Source organism: Pogonomyrmex barbatus, unplaced genomic scaffold (assembly GCF_055798465.1).
Source record: "Pogonomyrmex barbatus isolate J1 unplaced genomic scaffold, ASM5579846v1 scaffold10, whole genome shotgun sequence".
Taxonomy (NCBI): Eukaryota; Metazoa; Arthropoda; class Insecta; order Hymenoptera; family Formicidae; genus Pogonomyrmex; species Pogonomyrmex barbatus.
The window spans coordinates 1,935,757-1,958,607 of NW_028297099.1; the positions used below are offsets into that span (position 1 = coordinate 1,935,757).

Sequence of the window (22,851 nt, forward strand, 5' to 3'; positions counted from 1 at the left end):
AGCACGAATTCGCGGCGAGTTTCGCGCGGATATTATGACATCCACGTTGGAGAGAATCGCCCACGAGAAATCGTTCGTACCGAGTACGATCGTCGATCGGCGATAATGGCCGGTGACGCGAACACGTGGGCGAGTTACACAGGTTCGCCGACTCTCGACCGCAAAAGTTTGCCGATGAGAACGGCTTACAGGGTTACCCGGGGTGTTAGCGGTGTTTCGGTCCAATGCGTTTCTTCGGTGCCAAATTGCGGCAATTTTACAAGCGACCCCGTCCGTTGCCGTCCGACGTTCGGAAACTTCGGAATTGCGGACCGTTGCGACTCGGTCGGAGATGTTTATCATTCTCAGGTGTGATTAACTGCCGCAACAAACGTGGACGTGTGAATAAACGAGAATTGACTTTAAATAATTAACATCCGATTTTTTAGCGCTGAGAATATAAGAATCATATATTTGAAATTGTTTCAGTTGTTTGTTAAACGCGCTCATAATTTTGATCGAAATAATGTTGAATTCTGTCGTTCGAAACAGGTACGCGAAAAATTCCGAGTCCCAACTCACGTGCGTCGCCTTAATTGGCGCGTTAGAGGCACGTAAAACCGGTCGTACGATCTGCTCGGCGATAGTTCGCGTGAACACACACAGCGTTTTCCACATGTTGCGGTTCGCCAATGCTGTCTGTCGAAAACAGGGTACCAATTATTTCGGCCGCAATTCTTGACGTCCTGCATTTTGCTCGCGAACGCTTCAACCCTGATCAATATTCTAAATCGATATTTTCCCATGAAATAAAACTTTTGTGTATGCCGACACAATAATTCGAAAAAACAGACATTATATTATTATCAAAAATTTATATAATATGCATTATATTATATGCATACTTATATTAACTTATAATAGCTACAAAATTATTATAATGTTATTAATTAATGAATTTTGAAAAAAAATGGAATACAATTTATTTATCTTATTAGGATTACATTTTACAGTCAATATAAATGATTATAAAAATTTAAAAAAACGATTTGATGAGAAATCTTTATTCGAGTGTAGACCATTGTATAAATTGTATTCCGTTATCCGAAATTTATATTGTAAAACTTATTTTTAATGCCAGAAAAGTTCATCATTTGTACGTTTTACGCAATTTGATTCGAAAGCCAGATATAAGATTTGTACTATTTGATTAATAACAATTTTTATGCGTGATGTCAGGGATATCCTGCGAGCTTTCACATGAAAGCGAAAGATAGAGAGTTAAGGGCATTCGCTCGAATTCACACGATCAGACGCTTTGATTTTCGAACCGCCGTTTCCCGTCTGGAAAATGCCTCGTCTTTCCACGCTCGGCTTAGTCTCTCTCTTTTCGAAGGAAAGGATCGCCAAGGGTGTCGTATCGAGGTGCTTCATGGAGGTCCACTCGAATACACTAGACATGCCGGACTTCCCGGTCGTAAAGAGAGTGGGAGAGAAAAGACAGGAAGAAGGAGAGGCTAGTTCACTCGCGGCTTTTCCACTACCGGCGGTGTGTGCACGCCACATAAATTCTAATGGGAAACGAATTAAGCCGCCCCATTTTCTCACCCGGAGCCCGGAGCCCCTTATTTTCGCCGAACGTGAAAAGTTTTCATCGTACTTTCGCGGAAGGAGATCCTCTCAGATATATCGTACTTAATGCAACCGCTCTTGCACGTTACACGTACGTACGTGCGTAATAGTTCTCTAGGCCGACACACAGGAATTTTCCGGACCATGTATCATCTAAAGCTTCAGCTTAAATACGACGGTATATTTAGGGTGAATTATATACGTTTCAGACCTTTGCCGTGCAGCGCTACCAACGAGCTTTCCTGATTTCAGTTTTCCTAATTTAGTGCCGCAAATACGGGTGACGCGAGCGCAGAAAACGTTGTTAGTTCACGTACGCTCTTTGTAGAGTCCGCATCTCAGTTCATAGACGAGTTTTCGTCGCGAATATCTTCGAAAACACGTCGACACTCTTCAAAGGGAGAACGCGGGACAAGTGCGCGCGCGTTCTCTCTCTCTCTTTCTCTCTCTCTCTCTCTCTCTCTCTCTCTCTCTCTTTTTTATCAGCTACCGTTTATTTCGACTTTCGTCCCTGTTAACTCTCGCGGACTTGGCCGCCGTGGAAAAGCTAATTTCGATTTTCCAGGACACTGGCGTGCCGTGAAAAATCCAATGGTCGAGCTGGGCGAGCGGGAGAGCGTTCCACGAATTCTCGCTGCTCTCCGACTTCGCTCGGTCTATCCCGCTCCCTTTTTATTTTCGAGCCACGTAAATTCTAATGGGAAACGAATTAAGTCTTTTTTTTCCTCCTCTTCCTCGTTTCCTCTCTCCCCGATGGACTCGCTCCTCCTCCGCGTGGAGTTTCCACTTTGTCCGTAGGAAAAACGAACGGCGGCGTCGGCCGCTGCCGCCACGCCATTCCGCGCGGTTTAAGGCCGCTTGAGAGATGCGATGCTCGACTTCGTAGTGCAGATGTTAGTACATTTGAACTTACACGGACGTTCAAGCTCGTCCGAGAGCAGGGCCGGCGTGAAAGGTGATCCCACCGGAATAATAAACCTTCCTAAAGTTTTTCTGTCTTATATGAATCATATTAGAAAAAGAAGGGTAATATATGTCCTATAATAAGAAAATAATGGAAGATGATTGAAAAAATACGATTATAATGAGTAATAAGAAGATTATAGAAGAGCACGATGAAATAAATGAGAGCATCGAAAGCACTTGTATCTCTCCACGTTTGTCAAAGTGTAGTAGCTTGATTAGAAAGAAATATTAAAAAGTGATATATTTGATATTCTCCCCTAAGTTCCATAGAATTTCCAGCCGGCCCTGTCCGGACGTGTATGTACCCACGTACGCGCGAAAATGTATGTAACACGAGGGTAAGGGACGGGTTTCACATAGGGCGTAGAACGAGCGCGAGGGTAAAGAACCGTCGCTATCGGCCGCCCTCCATCCACCCCTCCTCCCTCCTTCCCTCCTTCTCGGGTCTTTCCAACCCTCCCGTTCTCTTCGTGTCTCTCCCTCTGCACCACGTCTCCTCCGACTTCCAATTAAAACTGTTTCGCCCTACCCGTGCTCTTTTCCCCTCTCGGGGAGAGCAAGCCGGTCCGCCCCTTCATTTTTCAAGATTTTACTCTGATGCCAGAAGGAAGTGCGAGAGAGAGAGAGAGAGGGTCTCGAGGAGGCTTTCCCTTCGCTCTCGGGTCACTCGACGGCGAAAATCTCCTAACGAGACGTAATACGACGTCGTCGCGCGCGCGTCCGACCCACTGATAAAATGAGAAGATCGACTCGATTCATTCTTGAGAAACGAAAATTCAGGGATTAATAATGATTATTGGCGTGCTGTCGGAGCAGATTCGTCGCGATTATCATTGCGAAGTAATAAAGATTGGATATTTTTGTTTAATTGGAATATATACAGATAGACATATTTATTCTGATGAAAGTTAAAAATTTTCTTCTCATAAATGTGATATGAGAAATACAAAATCACAGAAATAAAATATACGTTTAAATAATAATTTCTTATAATATACGATCGAATAACGACGTGGTATAATGATATAATATGATATAATCAATTACACATGAACCGGGCAATCGAGATAGATCGCGATCTCGAGGCGCAATGGGCGGATCCAGGGAAGATCTTCGGTTACCTGGAAACGTGATATTTCATTTTGCGCAACATCCTTAATGAGACTAATTGCGCGCGTAGTTAAGCGTTTTATCATAATTAAATTATGGTAAATTGATACGGGGGTGCGCGTGCGCGAGCGGAAGATGATGCAACGGGTGGCGGAAAATTTCCGCGAAAACTTCCGGACATTGCGATAAATTGCGAACGCTACCCGATACTACAGCGACGTAGTGATTCTCGAAATAAAGTGGTTGTTCCACAAATTCTGGCATGGCTTCCATAAGTTCTGGGATAGCACGAGGAGGCAGCGCGGTGGCGGGGGGGGGGGAGTATATACGTAAACTCAAGATAACTCAACCGCTTTAGGATTCGTCGGGAACCGAGAAGCCTGGAGGATCTCCCGATATATCCGACGTTGTGTGTGATGTGGCTGATGGAAGAACCAAAATAGCGTATATCCGTTCGATAATATTTTTATAAGGTTCTCTCTCCCTCTTCTTCTCTCTCTCTCTCTCTCTCTCTCTCTCTCTCTCTCTCTCTCTCTCGTTCTTTTCCTTTCCATCTTTTCTCTTTTTCTGTGCACGCCCTATGATCCGATATAATTCAAGCGATCTGTCAAAAATCCTTCCGCTCGAGAATGAGTACAGAACATATCGATTATTTTTAGCCGCGCAGAGATTCCGTTACCTCGTTATAAGTTTAAACAATTTCACTTTAATTTGTTAAATTGGTGAACAGGACAGAAGCTCGTTTCGAGTTTACGCTATTCGTGTCTTCGGCCGAAAGGTTCGATTGGTCATCGATATCTGCGACGAGAATAACTGTCTTCAATTATTACAGCTTCCTGCAATCTTAAAAAAAACGATGTAGCTAAAAGCTATAAATTTATTTTCGATAAGAAAGTAAAAGTGTCGTTTTGTAAGCTTTCATTTTGAAGTCAAATTTGCTTTCCTCATAACTTGCAGATGTATCTTTCGAAAATTTTAATCACGCACGCACGCACGTATATATACACACACACACATATTTGTAATATAATAATTAAAAAAAAAGTCGTTACTATATAAATAGATATAAACCATGGAAAAGTAAGGCAATCTTTTTTTAGTTTCTTGCGGTAGATTTATAAAACTACGACCACACGCGAAGCTTCTCACGCGACTGCCGCTGGCACGTGGAAATATGCGCAGCTTTATCCAGCGCGCGATATAGTATTAATTCGTTCCGCTCCGAAAGCTAATCCAGACACGAGACTAACCCTTGTTCATTTTCTTCGCTCTGCACCCCAAAATTCGTTCACTCTTTGATACGTGACCAGCCTCCCGAATCGTTTGTTCACCTCTCCCCTCCTAAATCTCTGGGAATATTGCTACGATGTTGCTTTATACAGCATTTTATCTCAGAGCGGTTTCACACGAGTCATACTTTTCTGACTAAAAATATCGTGGCCACAATGTATTTTTTATCAAAAACAAAAGTTCAAAATTTTAATCCATAATACACCGCGAATTATTTAATTTACTATATTTTTTCTGTGATCACACACACACACACACACACACATTTATGTATGATTATTGAATTGTTATTAATTTTATATAGTAATGTTTAATTAAACGATATTTTGGTACAAAATTATACAATATTCCTATACAATCTCTATTACCAAATTAATAATATATTTATTTAATTACAAAGGCTAAAGATATAATATTTTTAATAATAAAATTAGACAGATTTATTACCTAAGGATTTATCTTGATTTTCGATTGAACCTACCTACAAAGAGATATTTGACGGAATCAGATTGCACATCACACGGCAATCAATTGCTCTCGAGATCTAACTTTCTTTCCTTATACGATCGTCCCCCCGTGTTAGCTTTTCCATGTCGAGAGAACACCTCCAGTGATCCGAAGACGATCTGACGATTTGGAGAACCTCTTGATTCCACCCGGCGAACGCTCGATCCATTCGGGAATATATTCGGCGTACCTGAGGATCCCGCGAAAAAAGGAGGTACCTTCTCTAATAAATTCCATTAGGCATGGGCTCTTGCGCGTAAGGGCCCCGATATTATGTTACGCATTTTGACGTGCACTCTCAATGGGGGCGCATCCATTACGACGGCCGGGTGTGCGGCAATGGGTCCTCGAGGTCAGAACTCATTCAATCCGGGGTCCTCTGTGCTACGACGTGTTCCTTTCGAGCCCCTCCGCCCATAGGTTTCCTTCACGAATGTGGAGCCGGCCGCGCGCAAACCAGGCGAGCATAATTCGATTCATTCGGATGCCGCTTCGCTTCTTCCTATCCGCGTGCGCATCCTTTGTCGCGCGATGCTCATCCTGGATACCGGATAGCGGCACGCAAGAGATCCCGTGCCCTTTTGTCGATGCTCAAACTTTCTCTCCTGCTTCCCCCTTCTCGGTCTGTTTTTATTTATTCTCCTCGAGTGACGACGACAACGACGACGACGATGATGACGACAACGAGATTCTCGTTCCTTCTCGTACGCTCGTGCTGTTAGAATGGCGGGAAAAGGAGCGACGTCGACAACGACGACGGCGACGACGACGACGACGACAGGGTGAGATCCTTCTTCCAAATAACTGTGTCAGGACAATACCCACTCCCGCCGATCTATTAGCAAGAATAACGACGTGCCACAGACTCTTCTGCCTCGATGACTCTGGCAAGGATGAATAGACCGGCGCGACTCTTGTCGAGCGCTCGAGCTCTCGAGTTGCGCGAACATTTCGTACGTAACGAACGGATTCTGGGATTAACAAGTTTGAGATATAATGGAAACGGTTGACAAGGCGCACTGTCGGCTACAGCGGCCGCTCTGGTGAAATTTCTATTAGCAAAAATTATCGCGAATCTTTGATACTGCATTCCGCAACGGAGCCAAGATAATCATTTTGACTGAGATACTGAATCATTTCTTTTTTTTTGTGTGTGTGTGTGTGTGTGCGTGCGTGTGTATGTGTGCGTGTGCGTGCGTGTGTATGTGTGTGCGCGCGCGCGCGTGCGTGTGTGTGTGTGTGTGTGTGTGTGTGTGTGTGTGTGTGTGGATTTATGCATGCGTACATTCAATATCATTCTACGGTTTGGGCGGTACTGTTGCGTTAATTAAAATGTAATAACCTCTCTCCGTTGGGAAATATTAATATAAGGATTCGTATTTGATCGCGCCGGATACGAATATGAGAAGCGGAGCGGGCTATAATAAAAGAATTTCACGTTGCGGAATTACGAATATAATTATTACTAATTAGGCCGATATATATTAATTTGTTCGCCAATTATACGATGTAATAATCACAGCTATACCGGTAATATCACTCGTCTGCAGTCTGGGACAAACACGAAAGAGATATTTTTTCCGAGTAACTTCTGACTTTTGAAAAAGGGATACCGTGCCCTTGAGATGTTACGTTAGTTTACGCGTCTCTACCTTCGTCGATGGACCGATGCACATTGGTAGTAATGCCAAATGGTGCTCTCTTTACCGGGAGAGAAGGGGGAGGGGAGAAGGGAGGGAGAGGAAGACCAAGAGCGAAATGTCGAAACTGGGAAAGTTCGATCGTAAAAGGGTCGAGTGCTCTTGGTTGAACCAAGTCGTGAAACGGAAGGGAGGAGGAAGAAGGATCGCGTAAGCGAAGCACGAATCGAAGTTTGTAGCTACGGCGAACGGGTGGAAGGAAGGACGAAGGGGAAAGGGGACGAGCACGCGATTAGACGAGATTGAGAAAGTCCTTTGTCGTCGCACGGGATAAAACTTTTTCCTTCTTTTTTTTTCCGTCGCTCTGCTCTCGCACCCTCTTCCTTCATCTTTCACTCGCCCGACTCCCTTCGCAGCCTCTCCCTGTCTTCTTCCGCTCACGCCGCCTCCTGTTGCGCCCTTTATCCGTCCAATAGGATATCAGGCGACGTTCGTTACGACCACCAGAAAAAGAGTAGGAACAAATCCGCCTCATTGGCTGGCACTCGATGCAGAAGAAGCGGCTCGAATTTCTTGCCGATATTCCCATACCGGATCCCTTTGGGCTTTTTCGTCGATGTAATGCCCGATGTATTCGAATGATGCTAAACAATCGACATCTATTACACATGTGTCATTTATATAAATTATTAAATTAAGAGGAAATTTAAATTATCATTTAAATTTATTCGAGGCGTATATATTATATATATTCAGGGCAGCGATAAAATAAAGTGATATTTTAGAGAAATATTGGATATATATATATAGCAACCGCAAGTAAATTTCTCAAAAGCAAACGCCAGTATATATGGCGCTGCTTAAACTATCTGGTCGAAATTTAACTTCGCAACTGCTTGCGCTCACTCCGGTGAATGTAAAGTCCGCTGAATATTACATGACGCGTCTATACAATAATTTGCTTTCGCAAAATACTAACAAAATACCGAAATAAATAGCGTAACCGCCTTTCACATCGCGAGTCGCATCAGATAACTCTCCATTTTTAATATCTTTCGACGATCTTTTTAATCTGCGACACGCCTGCAAAATCCGCGTCGCTGCCTCGTATTTGCGTCAACGCTCGAAAGCGAACTTTTGTCGGATTTGATTTCAAAAAAATCTTGGTTAAAAAAAAATTCTAGATCACTCACAGATAGGGTTAGCGGTGTTCCATTCTGTATCCATCCACCCCCGACGGACGCGATGATGGCGCGTCGCGTGTGAACTGTGCTTAATCGTGAGATCGGCTCAACCCTTCGCCAGATGAAAACCGGGGCAGAGGCCACCTGCCCTGGATTACTCGGTACGACCATTATAAGCTTCGAGACAGTCAGCCGTTCTAGATCCTAGGCGAATTCTCGCGCCAACGTACCCGTGCTTTTCTCACTAACCCTTAGAACCAACTTCATTTTAAGATGGCCAATTTTTAAAAGGGTCTCGTCTTTTCACTAGCAATTTACTGGAACCGGTTTCTCAACCTCTGCAATATTTTCTTGTAACAATTTACAAGGGTTGATTTTATATTTATTATACATCAGTGGCCAAGGACGAAACACAATACAGGCGAGAATCTGCCTTTTCGAAAAAGAAATTTTTTACGGTCGAAAAGGGTTTTTTATGAGAACCCTTTTTAACATTTTTATTTTTAGGCTACGGAGATATATAACTCTATTGTCGATATAGTGCAATTAAGAAAGATGTCAGAAAGTCAAATCTTTCGAAATTGAGCATTTTTTTTCTTTGTTATTGCAGGGTGTTTGTTGGACAGTTCGGCACCACGGGGCCCGCCTGATGTGCCACCCCGTAACCCCGCAATGAGCCGGCTTAACGGAAGATTGCCAGGAAGTCACGCAGCGAGCGATCACGAACGCGATCCTGATCTCGAGCCATCCTGTCTCGTACGCACCCCATCCGGTAACTTCTACAATATACCAAGTGAGTTCACAAGCAGGGATCGTTAAGTCTGATTTAGTAGAAAGGAAAAATGAGCGAGCAGTCGCATAAATACGTGGGAAATGATTTTCCCCTTTTCCTCCGTCTACGAACGCCTTGGCTGATCTGAAACCAATTCATTCTTCACGTAACGAAAATTTTCACGACATCGTCGTTTTCATGTTTTCCAAAATTTTAAATACAAACATTTAAAAAAGTCAAATTATATATTATTTATTAAAAGCTTAACTGGTCAATCTTTTTTTTATTTTTAATTACTTATAATTCGAAAATTATCAAGGACTCTGTATTTTTGTTAAAAAAAATTGTTAAAAAAAAAACTGCAGATTAGTAAAGGAATCCGTAGACGATAATTCTGGTACTACTCGGTATATTTTCTCTTTCATCTTTGTCAAAAGCTTTGCGATCGCCATTACCTTAATTAAGGAATATTGACCCGAGAAAATTTTTTTTTCATCTCTCTCTCTCTCTCTTTCTTTCCCTTTCTCTTTCTCTCTTTCATCTGGTCAGGTAGTCAGGTCATTGAAATGAAAGAGACTATTTCCATAACTGTCCTCGTATCTCTCTTTCTCTCTGTCTCTCTTTCTCTCTTTCTCTCTCGTTTCCCGAAGCATCAATTTGTTATCTCGTACATACACAAATGTAAAACTTCGGCGCGTTTAATAGCACCACGTGATAACAAATAGAAATATATAAAGAACGTAAATATAGGTAAATATAGGTAAATATTTGCCGGGAAGGCAAACGCCCTCACAAGCGCAAGTATCCTATTGCAGCGACTCGATGGGGATGTATCTCCCCGATAATGTCGGCGATGTTTACGCTAACTCGCCGAAAGAAGGCTTAGCAAAGGACGACGGCGGATGACATCTTTGACGAGGGTATAGATCGTAATCAGTGGGGTAACCAATGAGGAGGTCAGTCAGAAAAGAAGGGGTGTCGATAATTTCCAGACTTTCCCTTTCGATCTCAGCGTATCTTATCATCCTTAGCCCCTTTAAAAAACGGAAACCACGCCACGTTACCTGATATGTTTCTTTTTTCCTACAAACTTTTCGTACGCTTTTGTCTGTTTGCCAAAGGATTCCGAAGGATCCTTTCGTTTTATCTTGGAAAAGCAAGGTACCTGATAATACCGGCAATGCTCGCGTGTTGCGCGTGAGAAAACGCGGGTTCTCGTGAAATAAAAGTTCGAAATAAAAGTCGAGACTTGTTGGAGTAGCTTCGAAATTAACTTGAATCTAACAGGCCGAACGATTCTCAAAATTTAGTCGCAGATTGGTTTGCGGATCGGAGAACAAATTGGTATGAGTCTGCTTGTGCCAACTTGGTCTTCTGCGAGTTCTTCAAACTTACATCTACATAGGCAAATTAATTACAAATTTAATTTAAAGGATCGTAACATGAAGTAATACCGCATACCAGTGGTAACTTTTTAGCAGGATAATAAAATAAAAGGGATGAATAAAAAGGGATATTTGAACTATTCCAGAAAATAATCGCAAGAATCGTGAGAAAATAATAAAAAAATGCAATAGAAATTGCAAATGTGGATCGCAAAATTGGAATTGTTGGATCGCAAATTGTTTGAATGTAATTGTCTCGGTCGCAGTTGTATAATTTAAATTTAACTTGATTTCTTTAAAAAAATGCATAATAATGATAAATGAATAATGATTTCCATATGGGAGACAATGGCGAAATATGAACGCAATACCCGCGGTGTGTCGGCGAAGGAACGAATCCTCCGACGGTTTCACTTGTTCTCCGCCATACCATCGAGCACACTCGTGGAAAGAAAAGGGCGCCTTGCGGCGACATTTTTGCCGAGGTACTCCACCAACGCGTGGTATCGACTACAGAGAAAATAACGGCGAAACCTAAGCTTTTCTACGTATAAAGTCCCCCCCCCAGTCCACTCGGCGACTCGGGAAGTGTCCAGCACAAATACCCCGGGCACCCGGTGACACGCTCCTTTTCTCTTGTTCGTCATAAAGATTTTTCAAATTCCACGGTTGGGCGCCGGGGTTGACTTTTCCTACGATGCGTCTCTCTGTGCACCCTGATGTTTTTCTAAAGCAAACGTGGAACGCTCCGAAGGTTCTCTCTTAAAATCCGTGGGATAGCTCGAACGGTGATTTACGATCCTTACGAACCTTCGTCTTATTGACTGTCCGGTTATGACACTGCCGTGACGCTTATGGCCGTCTGCATAATGCTCGACTTTATGCACAGTCGAGATCTTCCTTCCTACCAGTCTTGGCTTGTCCACGTAGCGGATGAATTTGCTCTCGTTTTTTGCTCGAATTTGTCAACTCAAGCTATTCGTGTCTGTGTTATAATTACGAGTCGCGTGGTTCAAGTGCAAATTGAAAAACTTTTATGTGCTGAAAAGGTTACGAGCTGTCTGTGGACTATATCCATATTTGCACCCAATAAATCCGTCCCTTTTATGGTTTTCTTTTTTTTCTTTTTTCTTTTTTTGAAAGTTTACGAGTTATCGCAGAACATTTCACGACTGCATTGGTATGTAATAAAAAAAAAAAACAAAGAAACATTTTAATTCTTGAAATACTTTATCAAATCTTTTCTGCGAAATATTTTCTCTTTCAAATATTTAATAGTTTTGCTTGCCTTGCTTCTTTTGCATATTTTTTATGTCACTTGAGAAAACTCGTCCTTTCTTAACCGAAATATATAGCTTAATAAACTATTGTGCAATCGGAAGAATTTTGACCCCACGAGTGACTCAACTGAATTCTAATCCGATGCGCGCTCACGTTTCAACCCTTCGTCGAAAGCATTCTTCGCGTGAGGATGCCTCTCGCGAGCGCATCCTCGGCGATAAATCATCAGGCAGGTCGCCAATTAGAATAAATTCTCACCGGCAAACCGCCGATTAGCAGATATTCCCCTTTAATTCGATTCCGGACGACAGGGGTCGTCGTCTCGTGCGCTTAAACATCCCGGGGAAAAATAAAAACGAGACAGACACCCTCCGGGCAGAGCGGGGCATCCCCCGAAATCACCGTAATCACCGATATCTGCTTAAATGGCATAATCACCGGGGATTTCGGGGCCGGAGCGGCAACACCTGCAATTAGCGATGGTGGGGTCAGCAGTTTCCTCGGCCGGGCCCTCTTCTCTTCCCACGCCCGCGTTTTACCGTTCACCGTGATATGCCTAAAGGTGCGGGGAACGTTAGAGTTGGACGAGCTCTCCGTAAGAGGAAGACAAAGGGCGCTGAGGCAACCAGCTCCGGCCTCGCCCGCTTCGTATCGTATCGAGCGTGTTCCGAAAAAGGGTTTCGTGAAGCGGTCTCGAGACCGGTTAAGTGTCAAGAACAACAAAGCTCGAACTCGAATGCCGCTTGCACGTAAACGTGTAAAGTGGCTCATTAATATTCAAAACGCCGGAGCACTGCGTTTTAAATGCGCATCACGCTACCGCGCGACCGTATCTCGATGTGCGGAGAGGCAGAAAGAGAGAGAGAGAGAGAGAGAGAGAGAGAGAGAGAGAGAGAGAGAGAGAAGTACCTGAGTTAATTTCCAAAATTAATTCACAGCTTGTTTCAAATGTAAATACATTTCAGCTTGCTTATTTCTATTTTATCAGTTTATTATACTCGGATTTGAATATTTAATTCTGATTTTTTCCGCGATATTTCCCGCGATATTTCCCGCTGATCATGAATGTTACATGTCTTCCTTGCGGTTTGAAAATAAACGTAGAGAGGCGCGTTTCACCGGAGCGAATTATTTTGCGAATTATATCGTGACCCGACACTGGCCCAAATGTTTCAGTAGTGTATCGCGCGAGGCGTAATAGAATTCACGTTGCTCCGCCATTTCATTCGTCCGAAACTTGCATTCGAGATTCCCTCGATTGAGGATTAACGCGTTAATACCACTCGTGCATATTGTTACGATTGTGTGAGACCAGCATCATCCACCAATCGTCATCGCGATAACGTTCACGGCCGTTTTCCATCGAATATGCGGAATTGCGTATACCGGATGTACCGCCCCGAGATCGATACCTTCGGAAAACATCAAGGAAAAAAATGACAAAAGGAAAACTGCCCTGATTTCCACAGTATTATGCTAACAAATTAGTTTCCTGTCGGGCGGACGCTTTTTTGTCCTATGATTTCTCCTCGCCTTTGCGAAAGATCCCCTGTGGTCGCGGCGGTTTCCGAAAAACCGAGAAACGCACGCAGGTTTCTCTTTGCGCCTGTTTGAAATTCAAGCCGAAACCACGATGAATCATATACTTATCGATTCAACAGGGACCCCGCGACCGCCGCGCGCCGTGCCGTCCCTTCCTTCCGTCTGCTTCGCGCCTGTGGAAACCGCGCGGATGGAAAGACGTTTCGCGTCTGGCATTCACAAAGAATCGCGTCTGGTCGTTCACCGGGAAGGGGAGGAAAGCGCCTCGCGTTGAAAATGAAGAATCGACACTTCGTCGTAATTTATTTAACGGCCGAGCCACGCCTCGCGTTCGCCAGCCTCCGCACGCTCGAGCGCTCCTAATTATACGTTCCGCGCGTAATCGGAAATGCCGCGTGAGGGTAAACGTAAAGGAGGGGTGTGATTATCCCGACGGATCGACGGTCGGATACTTTCAGGCTCCGTCAAACCGATGGAGATTCCACGTCAAGACGTAGTACGTACTGTCTATTAACTGTCTCTAACGATATCATTTACCCCCGGTAAATCAGTTATCTTGATATAGAGAGCGGCTAATCCCCCGAACGTGCAACTTTAAAAATTGAGAAATAACGTCGCCGCGCAAAACGCTCGGAGCACGTCGAAAAAGCTATCTTACCGTCAATTTCCGCGTATATTATGACGCTTCCTGTATAATACGATTTCGTATGCATTACGTAAAATGTAAACTACACCGCGCTGAATTGCATTTACATTTTGGACGGCGGAAAAACTTGACGGGGCGCCTACGTTGTTTCCCACGAGAAATTTCGCCGATCTGTCAGACGCGAATATATAACAAACTGTCTTCATTCGCCGTTTCTCTTCTCTTTTGCAGAGATACCGAAGAATGAATACAACAACAAGAATCAGTCCACGGGGAACAGTCCAATAAAGGTGGAACTGCAGAACAACATGGACAGGTAAGACCGTTTACCGCACAATACTTGTTCCGTTTGTGCGGCGAAGTGTCCCTGTGAGCGAATGAATCGAATCGCCGAGATGCGAGCGAGAAGAAAACTCGTGTTCCGAAAACCAAACGCGTGATCGAGGCGAGCGCAAACAGTGCCGCGCCGCGCCGTCGACTTCTGCTCCTCCGCTTCTTTCTTCGTGCCACTCGAGAGATCCTCATGAATCATCCATTCAGTTCACTCGCGTTCACAATGAGTCAATGTTTGAGCGTGGATTGTCAAGAAAGCAAGCTCCCCTCGCGTGACGTCGCGTGACGCTCGCCGTGGAAAATCGCCGGTCCTTTGGGTCCTTACGAGGCGCATTCGCCACAGATCCTCGAGGAAGCGCGCGCCGCGCCGCTCAGTCGAAACTTGCAAAAGCGACTGAGCGACGAGATTCGCGTCGTCGTATTTACGAAATCGGTAAACGAACTTCTTTCGGCCGCGGGTAGAAGAGGGAGGCACAACGGAATTTATGATAACGTGCGCTACCCGGGGAGCGAACAGAGATTCGAGTTTCTCCGCTTTTACGGTATGCAAATTTGTTAAATGGCATTAACGCTCGACTCGAAAGTTGAGAGCGAATCATTTTTAAGAGATTGAATGGAACGATATTGAAGTAATACGAAATGAGAAAACTAATTTGATAATAGTCGACGCTAATTCCCAGCTGGGGAATCCGAGAGTGCGGGATGATTTCTTTTTTACTTCGGTCTATTTTCGGACATTTGGAAATTTCTTGATATTTAAAGGAACATAAAAAATTACGAGAAACGACGATCTCCTATATTCTTTTTTATTCGCATAAAATTAACGTTTCACTTACCTCTATCAAAAATCAAAACAAAACGGAATAATGTTAAAAATGTAAATGCCGCAAAACCGAAGGGCTTAACGTCCAAAAACGTAGGATATTTCAATATTGGACCTTTGTAACGAATAAGTCAAACATTCGGTTAAACATTTCGACATCGGCCTGTAAAATGGAGAATTCAGAGACCGGAAGTTTCACTCGGGGAATTCAAAATCGTCCGTTTTTATTTGGTTTGCGCGATAGAAAAAAAATGCGCGTCCAATCCGCGTAGAATCAACAGCGGGAGAGGAGGACCTGGTAGACGCGCCGCTTGTGTGGTTCTCCTTTTTTTCATTATCACGCGGTGCAACGAAAGCAAACGTGCTTTCCCGCTCGCGCTTCAGAATCCGACGGTTGCGTTTAAATATTTTGGTTAGACATTTGTGAGTTACTTGGAAACGGCAACGGCAACGGCAACGGCAACGGCGGCGGCGGCGGCGGCAACGTTCAGTACAAACACACTCGAGGGCTGCTGCTTTTCCACGGGGGTATGTAACGAGCGAGAATACATTACGAGTTTCTCGAACGTCACGAGGGAGAGTGAGAGAGGGAGGGCGGAAAGGGGGAGAGAAGAGCGAGCTGAAACTCTACACTATACCTCGAAACTCCGAGAGTTCGGCCGAACGTGCTTGAAAATTGTACCGAGGTGCCGAATTCCTCGGCGATGTTTCTCTAATTACAACGGCGGCGCATCGAGAAATTATGCAACGCCGTGTAACGGGGATTCGGTAACGGAACGGCTATCTAACTTTTCGGATAAAACGACGGGATAAAGATTAATCTCTGATCGCTAATGAGCGGAGGGATAACGCGCGTGTTACGCGAATCCGTTACCGTTACATCGTGGCGGAAATTTACATGCGGCTGCTACAAATCGACCTTCATCGATTTTCAGAGTACCTTTACCTTACGGGCACGCCCCGTCGATGATCCCGATGAGGAGACAAAGCATCCGCTGTCATTTCCGCAAGGGAATCGATTGGTGCAGCTGGAAACTAATTGCCATAGTAGTAATTATGCTCTCGCTCTGCTTGACCGCGGCATTAACCTACGTCGCAGGTAATTATTCGCATATTGCATTCCGATCGATTGATCTTTCTTTGCCCTACAAAGTATCTATCGTTTATATACATTGAGCGCGTAATCTTAGCGTTCAATCTCGTTAGCAAAGCTCGTTAAGCGCCGGATGAATATTCGAGAGTGTTGTTTTTGAAAGAACTTTTTTTTCGAACGCGTTTCATCTTTCACGTATGTTTTTTAGATTTTTATGTTGTCTGTAAAATAACTGTCGAAACTTACGGAGTAATGTAAAAACTAACATAGCGTAATCTCTAATAAACTAACACCACCGGTCCAATCCTAATTGATCCCTTATTAAGCGTCCAATTTAGTGAACTGGTCGTACCAAGGCACGAAAGCGTGCACGGTCCTGGTGGGCGAGAACACCGATACCAAACCGTCGGCGGGCGAGGCGAACAAGACGTCCACGTCGTCCACGTCGACGTCGTCGCAGTCGAGCGGCAGGACGCGGCAGCAATCATCAGGAGGTAGTATGAGCACGTTGAATGGCGTATTGCTAGATGGTGTGTACAACCGCAAACGTAGGGACACGTTTAATGAGCATGCGTTGCACCAAACTGTCATACCATCACCCTCTCGCGACCCCGAGGAGCTGCCCTTGACCCCGACCACTATCGCCGAGACCGAGACCTCGGGGTCCGGGCAGCGGCCAGTCCCGTTGCATGTGGAGGACTCTCTCGGTAAGGTTTTGCATGATCCGGAGCATGCGGACGATCAAAGTCCAATGAGAGGAGCCATCGACCGCACGATCGCAGCTGCCGAGGATGTCAAGGACGCATCACCGGAATCACCGGGATCGACGGCTCCCTCGCGGGCGGTACAGCTTGTCGTGAATGTCTCTTCTACCGCTACTAACTACTACACGCACGATCGTTCGACTCATACCACTGTCGCTGTCGGCAATCTTGCCTCTTCGTCCTCTGTCTCTGTTGGCTCTGGCAATTCTCTCGCGTCAGCTTCCGTTCGCCAATTGCCCCGTAACGAGACGATGTTCGACACGACGCCGCGGCTTCTCGCCGAGTCGCCATACGACACTTCCTCGCGGCACACCCTCCCGAAACTCGGCCGCGATGACTCCGCGAATTTCGACCGCGATGTCGATAACGCCGGCACGTCCGAAAGTTCGGACGTTGCCGAAAGCAGCGACGATATCGGGGCTACGACGTCCGCATCCGGCGCGGAGTCCGTGAAACTTGGCACAGATACCGGCGATTACGGCCAAATAGTAGTCGACGGAACTGCAGAAAATGGCAGTAACGTTTTCTCCGTCGATTATGTAGACAGTAGCACCGTAGAACCGGCGACTGTAACCGAGACTGTACGCTCGAACGAGCCAACGGAGGGTCAGCAATCGAACGTAAGTAATTCTGATTCAAGCGAAAAGTTAGCTCCCGTAGAAATAGATCGGGAAGAAGTAGACGCTAGCGCAATTTCGCCTAGTTTAAACGTAGTAGATAACGAAACGGCGTTTGACACTCCGCCGAAGAAAGACGAGAACATCGAAAATCCTGTAGAAGATACGATTGTTGACGATGGGTTCGAGGAGAAAATCGATTCGGATGAAAATGATAGTCCGACTATCTCTGCGGAAAAAGATGATATCTCGAAGATGGCAGATACGGCCGCGGAATTAGAAGTGAAGTCCGAGACATCCGGTATTGTGAAAGAAACGCAGGAGCTGTCCCGAGAATATTCGTCTTCCGAATCCGAAGTTCCATCCGGTATTGTTAAAAGTTCCGAACAGTCCGACGAACCTCAACGTGACTATCCTGTGCCGATTTATAGCTACGGGCAGGACGAGGTAGAGATTGTCAACCTCCAACACAAGAAGCGACCTATCGACAGCGCGAAAGCGGATCATCCGATTGTATCCGATTCCATGATTCTTAGCGATAAAAAGATGAATACCGCTTTCCGGACGGAACGAGATAAAGATGACTTACGGATCATCGCGAGGGAAAAGAGCGACGAAGAATTTCTTCGAAAATTCAAAGAGCAATTCCACGAGTCTTCGGCCGATGCTGACGAATCTGTAGAGGACTCCCCTTCGATTAAGACTAATTATAACTTACCCCCAATGGACATCCCGCATAAAATGGGCACCCCGCATGATTCATCGGGCAACGCATCACCCAGGTTTCCCTCTCGGTTCGACTCACCGATGACCCAACGTGTGCATATCGTAGAGGTACCCGTGTACCGTGACGGTGCTTCAGGCCAATCTTCCTCGTCCTCTTCATCCTCATCGTCATCGTCACCGCACCGAGTGATCATAAACGTAACGATCTCCGCCGAGGACTCGTCCGCTGTTTCCTCGAGGCCGTTGTACGTCCTGTCGGTGTCGGTGCCGACGGAGGGCGACGCGATTAGCCGCTCATCCGGGATTAACGTCGATCAGGCGCAGGTGCACACGGCCGAGCGGCTATCGGAGCCATCCGCAGCGAGCATGAAAAAAATCCCTGCTAACGACGGCGAGTCGATTGACGCGGTTGATACGCGATTACCGCCACCGCCGCAGCCACCTGCCTCGCCACCGGCGCCGATCTGGGCCGGGGGCGAGTGCGAGTGCTCCTGCCCCTGCATGGGTTCGTCCTCTGATGAGTGGGACAACTTTTCAGCGATCGACGATCTGGAGGAGGAGTTCGAGAGCGTTAATTCTACTCTGTTAGTCGAGAATTCCCCCGAGGAGTTAGGGGAAAGACCGAGGGATAAGAAAACAGGGGACGAGCCATCCGCGAACGATTCGGTAAGGCCCGACGCGAGTTCCACCACCGAAAACTATCATTCCTCGTCGATAGACGACACTGCGAAGAGTAACGAATCAACCAACGAGACCTCCACTTCGATTTATGAACCGGAAGTAAGCACCGACGTATGTTCTGGGAGCACTTCGCTACCTCCAGAGCCCACTATACTGATTCTCGAAGGTGAGGCCCCGTTTTCTCTCTTTTTCTAATTCTTTAACTTTTCCTTTCCAAATCACTTATTCTCTTCCGATAGATTTCTTTCTATCTTCCCGTCTTTGCTGATGCTCACTTCTTTGCTTGTCGTTTCACTCGTGGATTGGTCAAACACGAGTTTATGTTGATTTGCCTGTACTATTGTAGTCATTGTAATGTGTTTTATGGTAGTGGGTAGTGTAATTTACGTAGATTATAATGATGACGTAGTTGTAAGCCATCGTTAAAAATTAATCAATTTTTGTAAGGAATTTTTGTTGCGATTAAGTAACTGTTGACGATTATAATCGGCAACAATCATTTTCAAAAAAAAAATAAATAAATAATTGTCGCAGTTCCGTAAAATAATGATACTAAAACGAATCGGCGGTTCGTTTGAACATGAAGAAAAAAAGACGTCCACGAAAACGCCGATATGCATGAGCATCTATACCTAGACTCCAGAATTTATTTATATAACTATTTTACTTTTAAGAATGAATTCTCACGCCTGTCGGATAATGTAATCAATTTCACGTAATCGAATACTAATTTTGATTATTTCTTTTAAAACCAATTGTTCGATACAAGCTGAGCTGCAATTTAGGCAGTTTAGGTCATTTTCTGACCGATAATTATACTAAATTAATTATACTAAAATTACTAATGACGATTCAGATTTACATTATCCAACAGAAATTCGCGTTCCACTTTTGACCATGACCCATGTCTGCAGGTGCGCGAACCTTCCCGGCGAGGTCTTTCCCGCCCGATGGGACGACCTTCGCACAGGTCGGCTTGGGGCAAAAGCTGAGCAAGGAGATACCGCCGTATGGCTACTGGAACATGCAGTTTTACCAATCGGAAGCCGCCTACGTCCGTTTCGACTACAGCATCCCGCGCGGTGCGAGCATCGGCGTGTATGCGAGAAGGAACGCGCTTCCCACGCACACGCAGTACGACCTACTGGAAGTTCTCAGCGGTTTCAAGGCTCGGACCACCAGGGCGTCCCATGTTAGTGTTATTGTATGTGCCGCTGTCCCATTTTTTATTTATCTTTCTTGCCGACAGATCTCGCGAATAGAGAGTAGATATTTTTTTTTTCTTTTTTTTTATTCTTCCCCTATTCGACGTCGAATGTATACGTGACCGGGTCAGGCATGATGATTTAACTTTTTTTTTTTCCGACCACTTTTGCAGCCTTCGATCAAGAAAGAGGTAACGCAATATATGGAACCGGGACATTGGTTTCTTTCGCTTTATAACGACGATGGAGATCCTCATGAAGTGTCGTTCATTGCTGTCATCGCCGAGGATATGACGCACAATTGTCCAAACGGATGTAGCGGCAAAGGCGAGTGTCTGTTAGGTCACTGTCAGTGTAATCCTGGTTTTGGCGGTGAAGATTGCAGCGAGAGTGTCTGCCCCGTTCTTTGCAGTCAAAGAGGTGAGTTTGTACTGGCGAAAAATATCTCTGTCGATAGTCTTAATTGATAATAGCTTTTACTTCAGTTGTGTCATTTAAAAAAAATTTTATTTGCACGCACACACACACACACACACACACACACACACACACACACACACACACACACACACACACACACACACACACACAACACGCGCGCGCATACGTATTATGTAAAATTATTACTGTAGAAATATTGAGAAATCTGCGCTAATAGAATTCAACCGTTTGGTTAAAATAACATTAAATTGAAATCCGTATTGGAATTTTAATAAACTTCAAAAATCGGTTATTGGTTACGGGTTTGATTAAAATCCTATTGAAATAGAAAGAAATAACGATTGGTAGGTTTTTTAAACGATTAAAAAAAACCAAGTCCGCGCGGCTTCGTTTATTGATTTCTTTTAAATAGAAATCAAAGCCGATTACGTTTCACTCGTTTCAGTATTGCACTTTTGCAAATACTCGCGATACATGTTAATTTCCTGGTGCTTGGTGCATCAATTTCTCCCTCGGTGCTCTCGCGAAACGATATATAGACGTATTTATTTGCTGTAAATAAAATGTAGTGTGTAATTTAATTCTCAAGCGAAGTACAATAATAATACAATATACTTTTGTGACTTGACGATCTAATAAATTGAAATACAACAAATGTTTTCGATCCAATAAAATTGACAAGTACATCGTGCTTTGAAAGTTTCCATCCGAAATCAATTTTGAGAATCTTTGCGCACCAAATAAATAATTCTCATTCGCACATCTCGTCAACAAATAATCTCATGCCGATTTAGGTGAGTACATAAACGGCGAGTGCCAATGTAATCCCGGCTGGAAGGGCAAGGAATGCTCTCTGCGACACGACGAATGCGAAGTGCCCGATTGCAACGGCCACGGTCATTGTACCAATGGCAAATGCAACTGTGTGCGCGGCTACAAGGGAAAATACTGCGAGGAGGTCGACTGTCCGCATCCAACTTGCTCGGGTCACGGTTTCTGCGCCGAAGGCACGTGCATCTGTAAAAAGGGCTGGAAAGGAGCCGACTGCAGTCAAATGGATAAGGAGGCATTGCAGTGTTTGCCGGACTGCAGCGGTCACGGGAACTTTGATCTAGATACTCAGACTTGTGTTTGCGAGCCCATGTGGTCCGGTGACGATTGCTCGAAAGGTGAGTGAATAAATCCCATAAACGTAATATTTCAAAAAATTGTACGATAACTTACCCGTGAGTATCGTCGTTTTTAACTCGGGAAAGGATTAAAAATAGAAAAGAATTAAAAATACAAAAATTGCTAACTTTCTTTAAACGAATAATTTTATCCCTTGACATTTACCGCGTATTTATAGATTCTTCTCAAAACTGTAACAGATATGTTGAAGTTAAAGATATTGACAAAGATATCCATATCTGTCTATAATAACATTACTTTAAAATGACAGAATGAAATGACAGAAAGTGTGATATAAAGTTGGATTGAGAATATCGATCGATTACGTTTGTAATTTCGGTGAATTGACGATTCTTATGTTTCCAGGTTTCTGGGTGGCGGCAGAACTTATAAAGTAATTCTTACGAGACTTTTTTGATTAACTGTCCACTTTTCTAGATCCCCTTTTCTCATAGCTTCGTTTACTTATCGGACGATCATTGCTTTGCTTCTGAGTGTCCGCTTCGAGACTAACATACTATTCCGCGGAATTTCGAAGAACCGTTCTCAGTCTCTCGCTTCGTCATGTTTCAGAACTGTGCGATCTTGATTGCGGTCCTCACGGGCACTGCGTCGACAATGCATGCGACTGCTTGCCAGGCTGGTCCGGCGAATTGTGTAATCTGAAGCAATGCGATCCCCGCTGCAACGAGCACGGACAATGCAAGAACGGCACGTGTCTATGCGTCACCGGATGGAACGGAAAACACTGCACGATGGAGGGCTGTCCGAATTCCTGTTCCGGTCATGGACAGTGTAGGGTGTCGAATGACGCGCAGTGGGAGTGCCAGTGCTATGACGGTTGGGACGGCAAGGATTGCAGTGTGCTCTTAGAACAAAATTGCAATGATGGACGAGACAACGATAAAGGTATAATATTTAAATGTAAATTTCATTATATTAATTTTATATAAAAATAAGTATATAAAAATAAGATTTTCATATTACATATTATTATGTAATATTTCTTAAATATAAACTATTAAATAATACATTGATACATTGACTCAGCCGAGTACACATTA

General features: G+C 44.5%; 2 protein-coding genes and 1 long non-coding RNA gene across 13 annotated transcripts in view; 2 read left to right on the top strand and 1 right to left on the bottom strand.

Annotated features, from left to right (window-relative positions):
• Window positions 1-22,851, top strand: part of Ten-m (teneurin transmembrane protein Ten-m) — a 499,088-nt gene that overhangs the window by 462,893 nt on the left and 13,344 nt on the right. For 8 of the 11 annotated variants that reach the window (XM_089085477.1, XM_089085481.1, XM_089085475.1 and 5 more), the window contains 8 exons: window positions 8,919-9,101; window positions 14,166-14,250; window positions 16,026-16,189; window positions 16,510-16,677; window positions 19,886-20,175; window positions 20,350-20,596; window positions 21,412-21,786; window positions 22,361-22,696. In XM_089085477.1, the coding sequence (XP_088941603.1) occupies window positions 8,919-9,101; window positions 14,166-14,250; window positions 16,026-16,189; window positions 16,510-16,677; window positions 19,886-20,175; window positions 20,350-20,596; window positions 21,412-21,786; window positions 22,361-22,696 (1,848 nt within the window). The remainder of the gene's footprint in view (window positions 1-8,918; window positions 9,102-14,165; window positions 14,251-16,025; window positions 16,190-16,509; window positions 16,678-19,885; window positions 20,176-20,349; window positions 20,597-21,411; window positions 21,787-22,360; window positions 22,697-22,851) is intronic. The other 3 variants (XM_089085479.1, XM_089085482.1, XM_089085480.1) reach the window with 2 other exon arrangements.
• On the bottom strand, window positions 3,456-8,922 carry LOC148937861 (uncharacterized). The gene is made up of 2 exons (XR_016141442.1): window positions 8,318-8,922; window positions 3,456-7,783 (listed from the first exon to the last, which is right to left on the bottom strand). It is a non-coding gene; the product is annotated as an uncharacterized LOC148937861 (long non-coding RNA).
• On the top strand, window positions 16,683-19,869 carry LOC148937862 (uncharacterized; the record flags this gene model as incomplete). The annotated part of the gene is made up of 1 exon (XM_089070539.1): window positions 16,683-19,869. A coding segment is annotated over one exon (2,484 nt), but the record flags the coding sequence as incomplete, so codon positions are not given.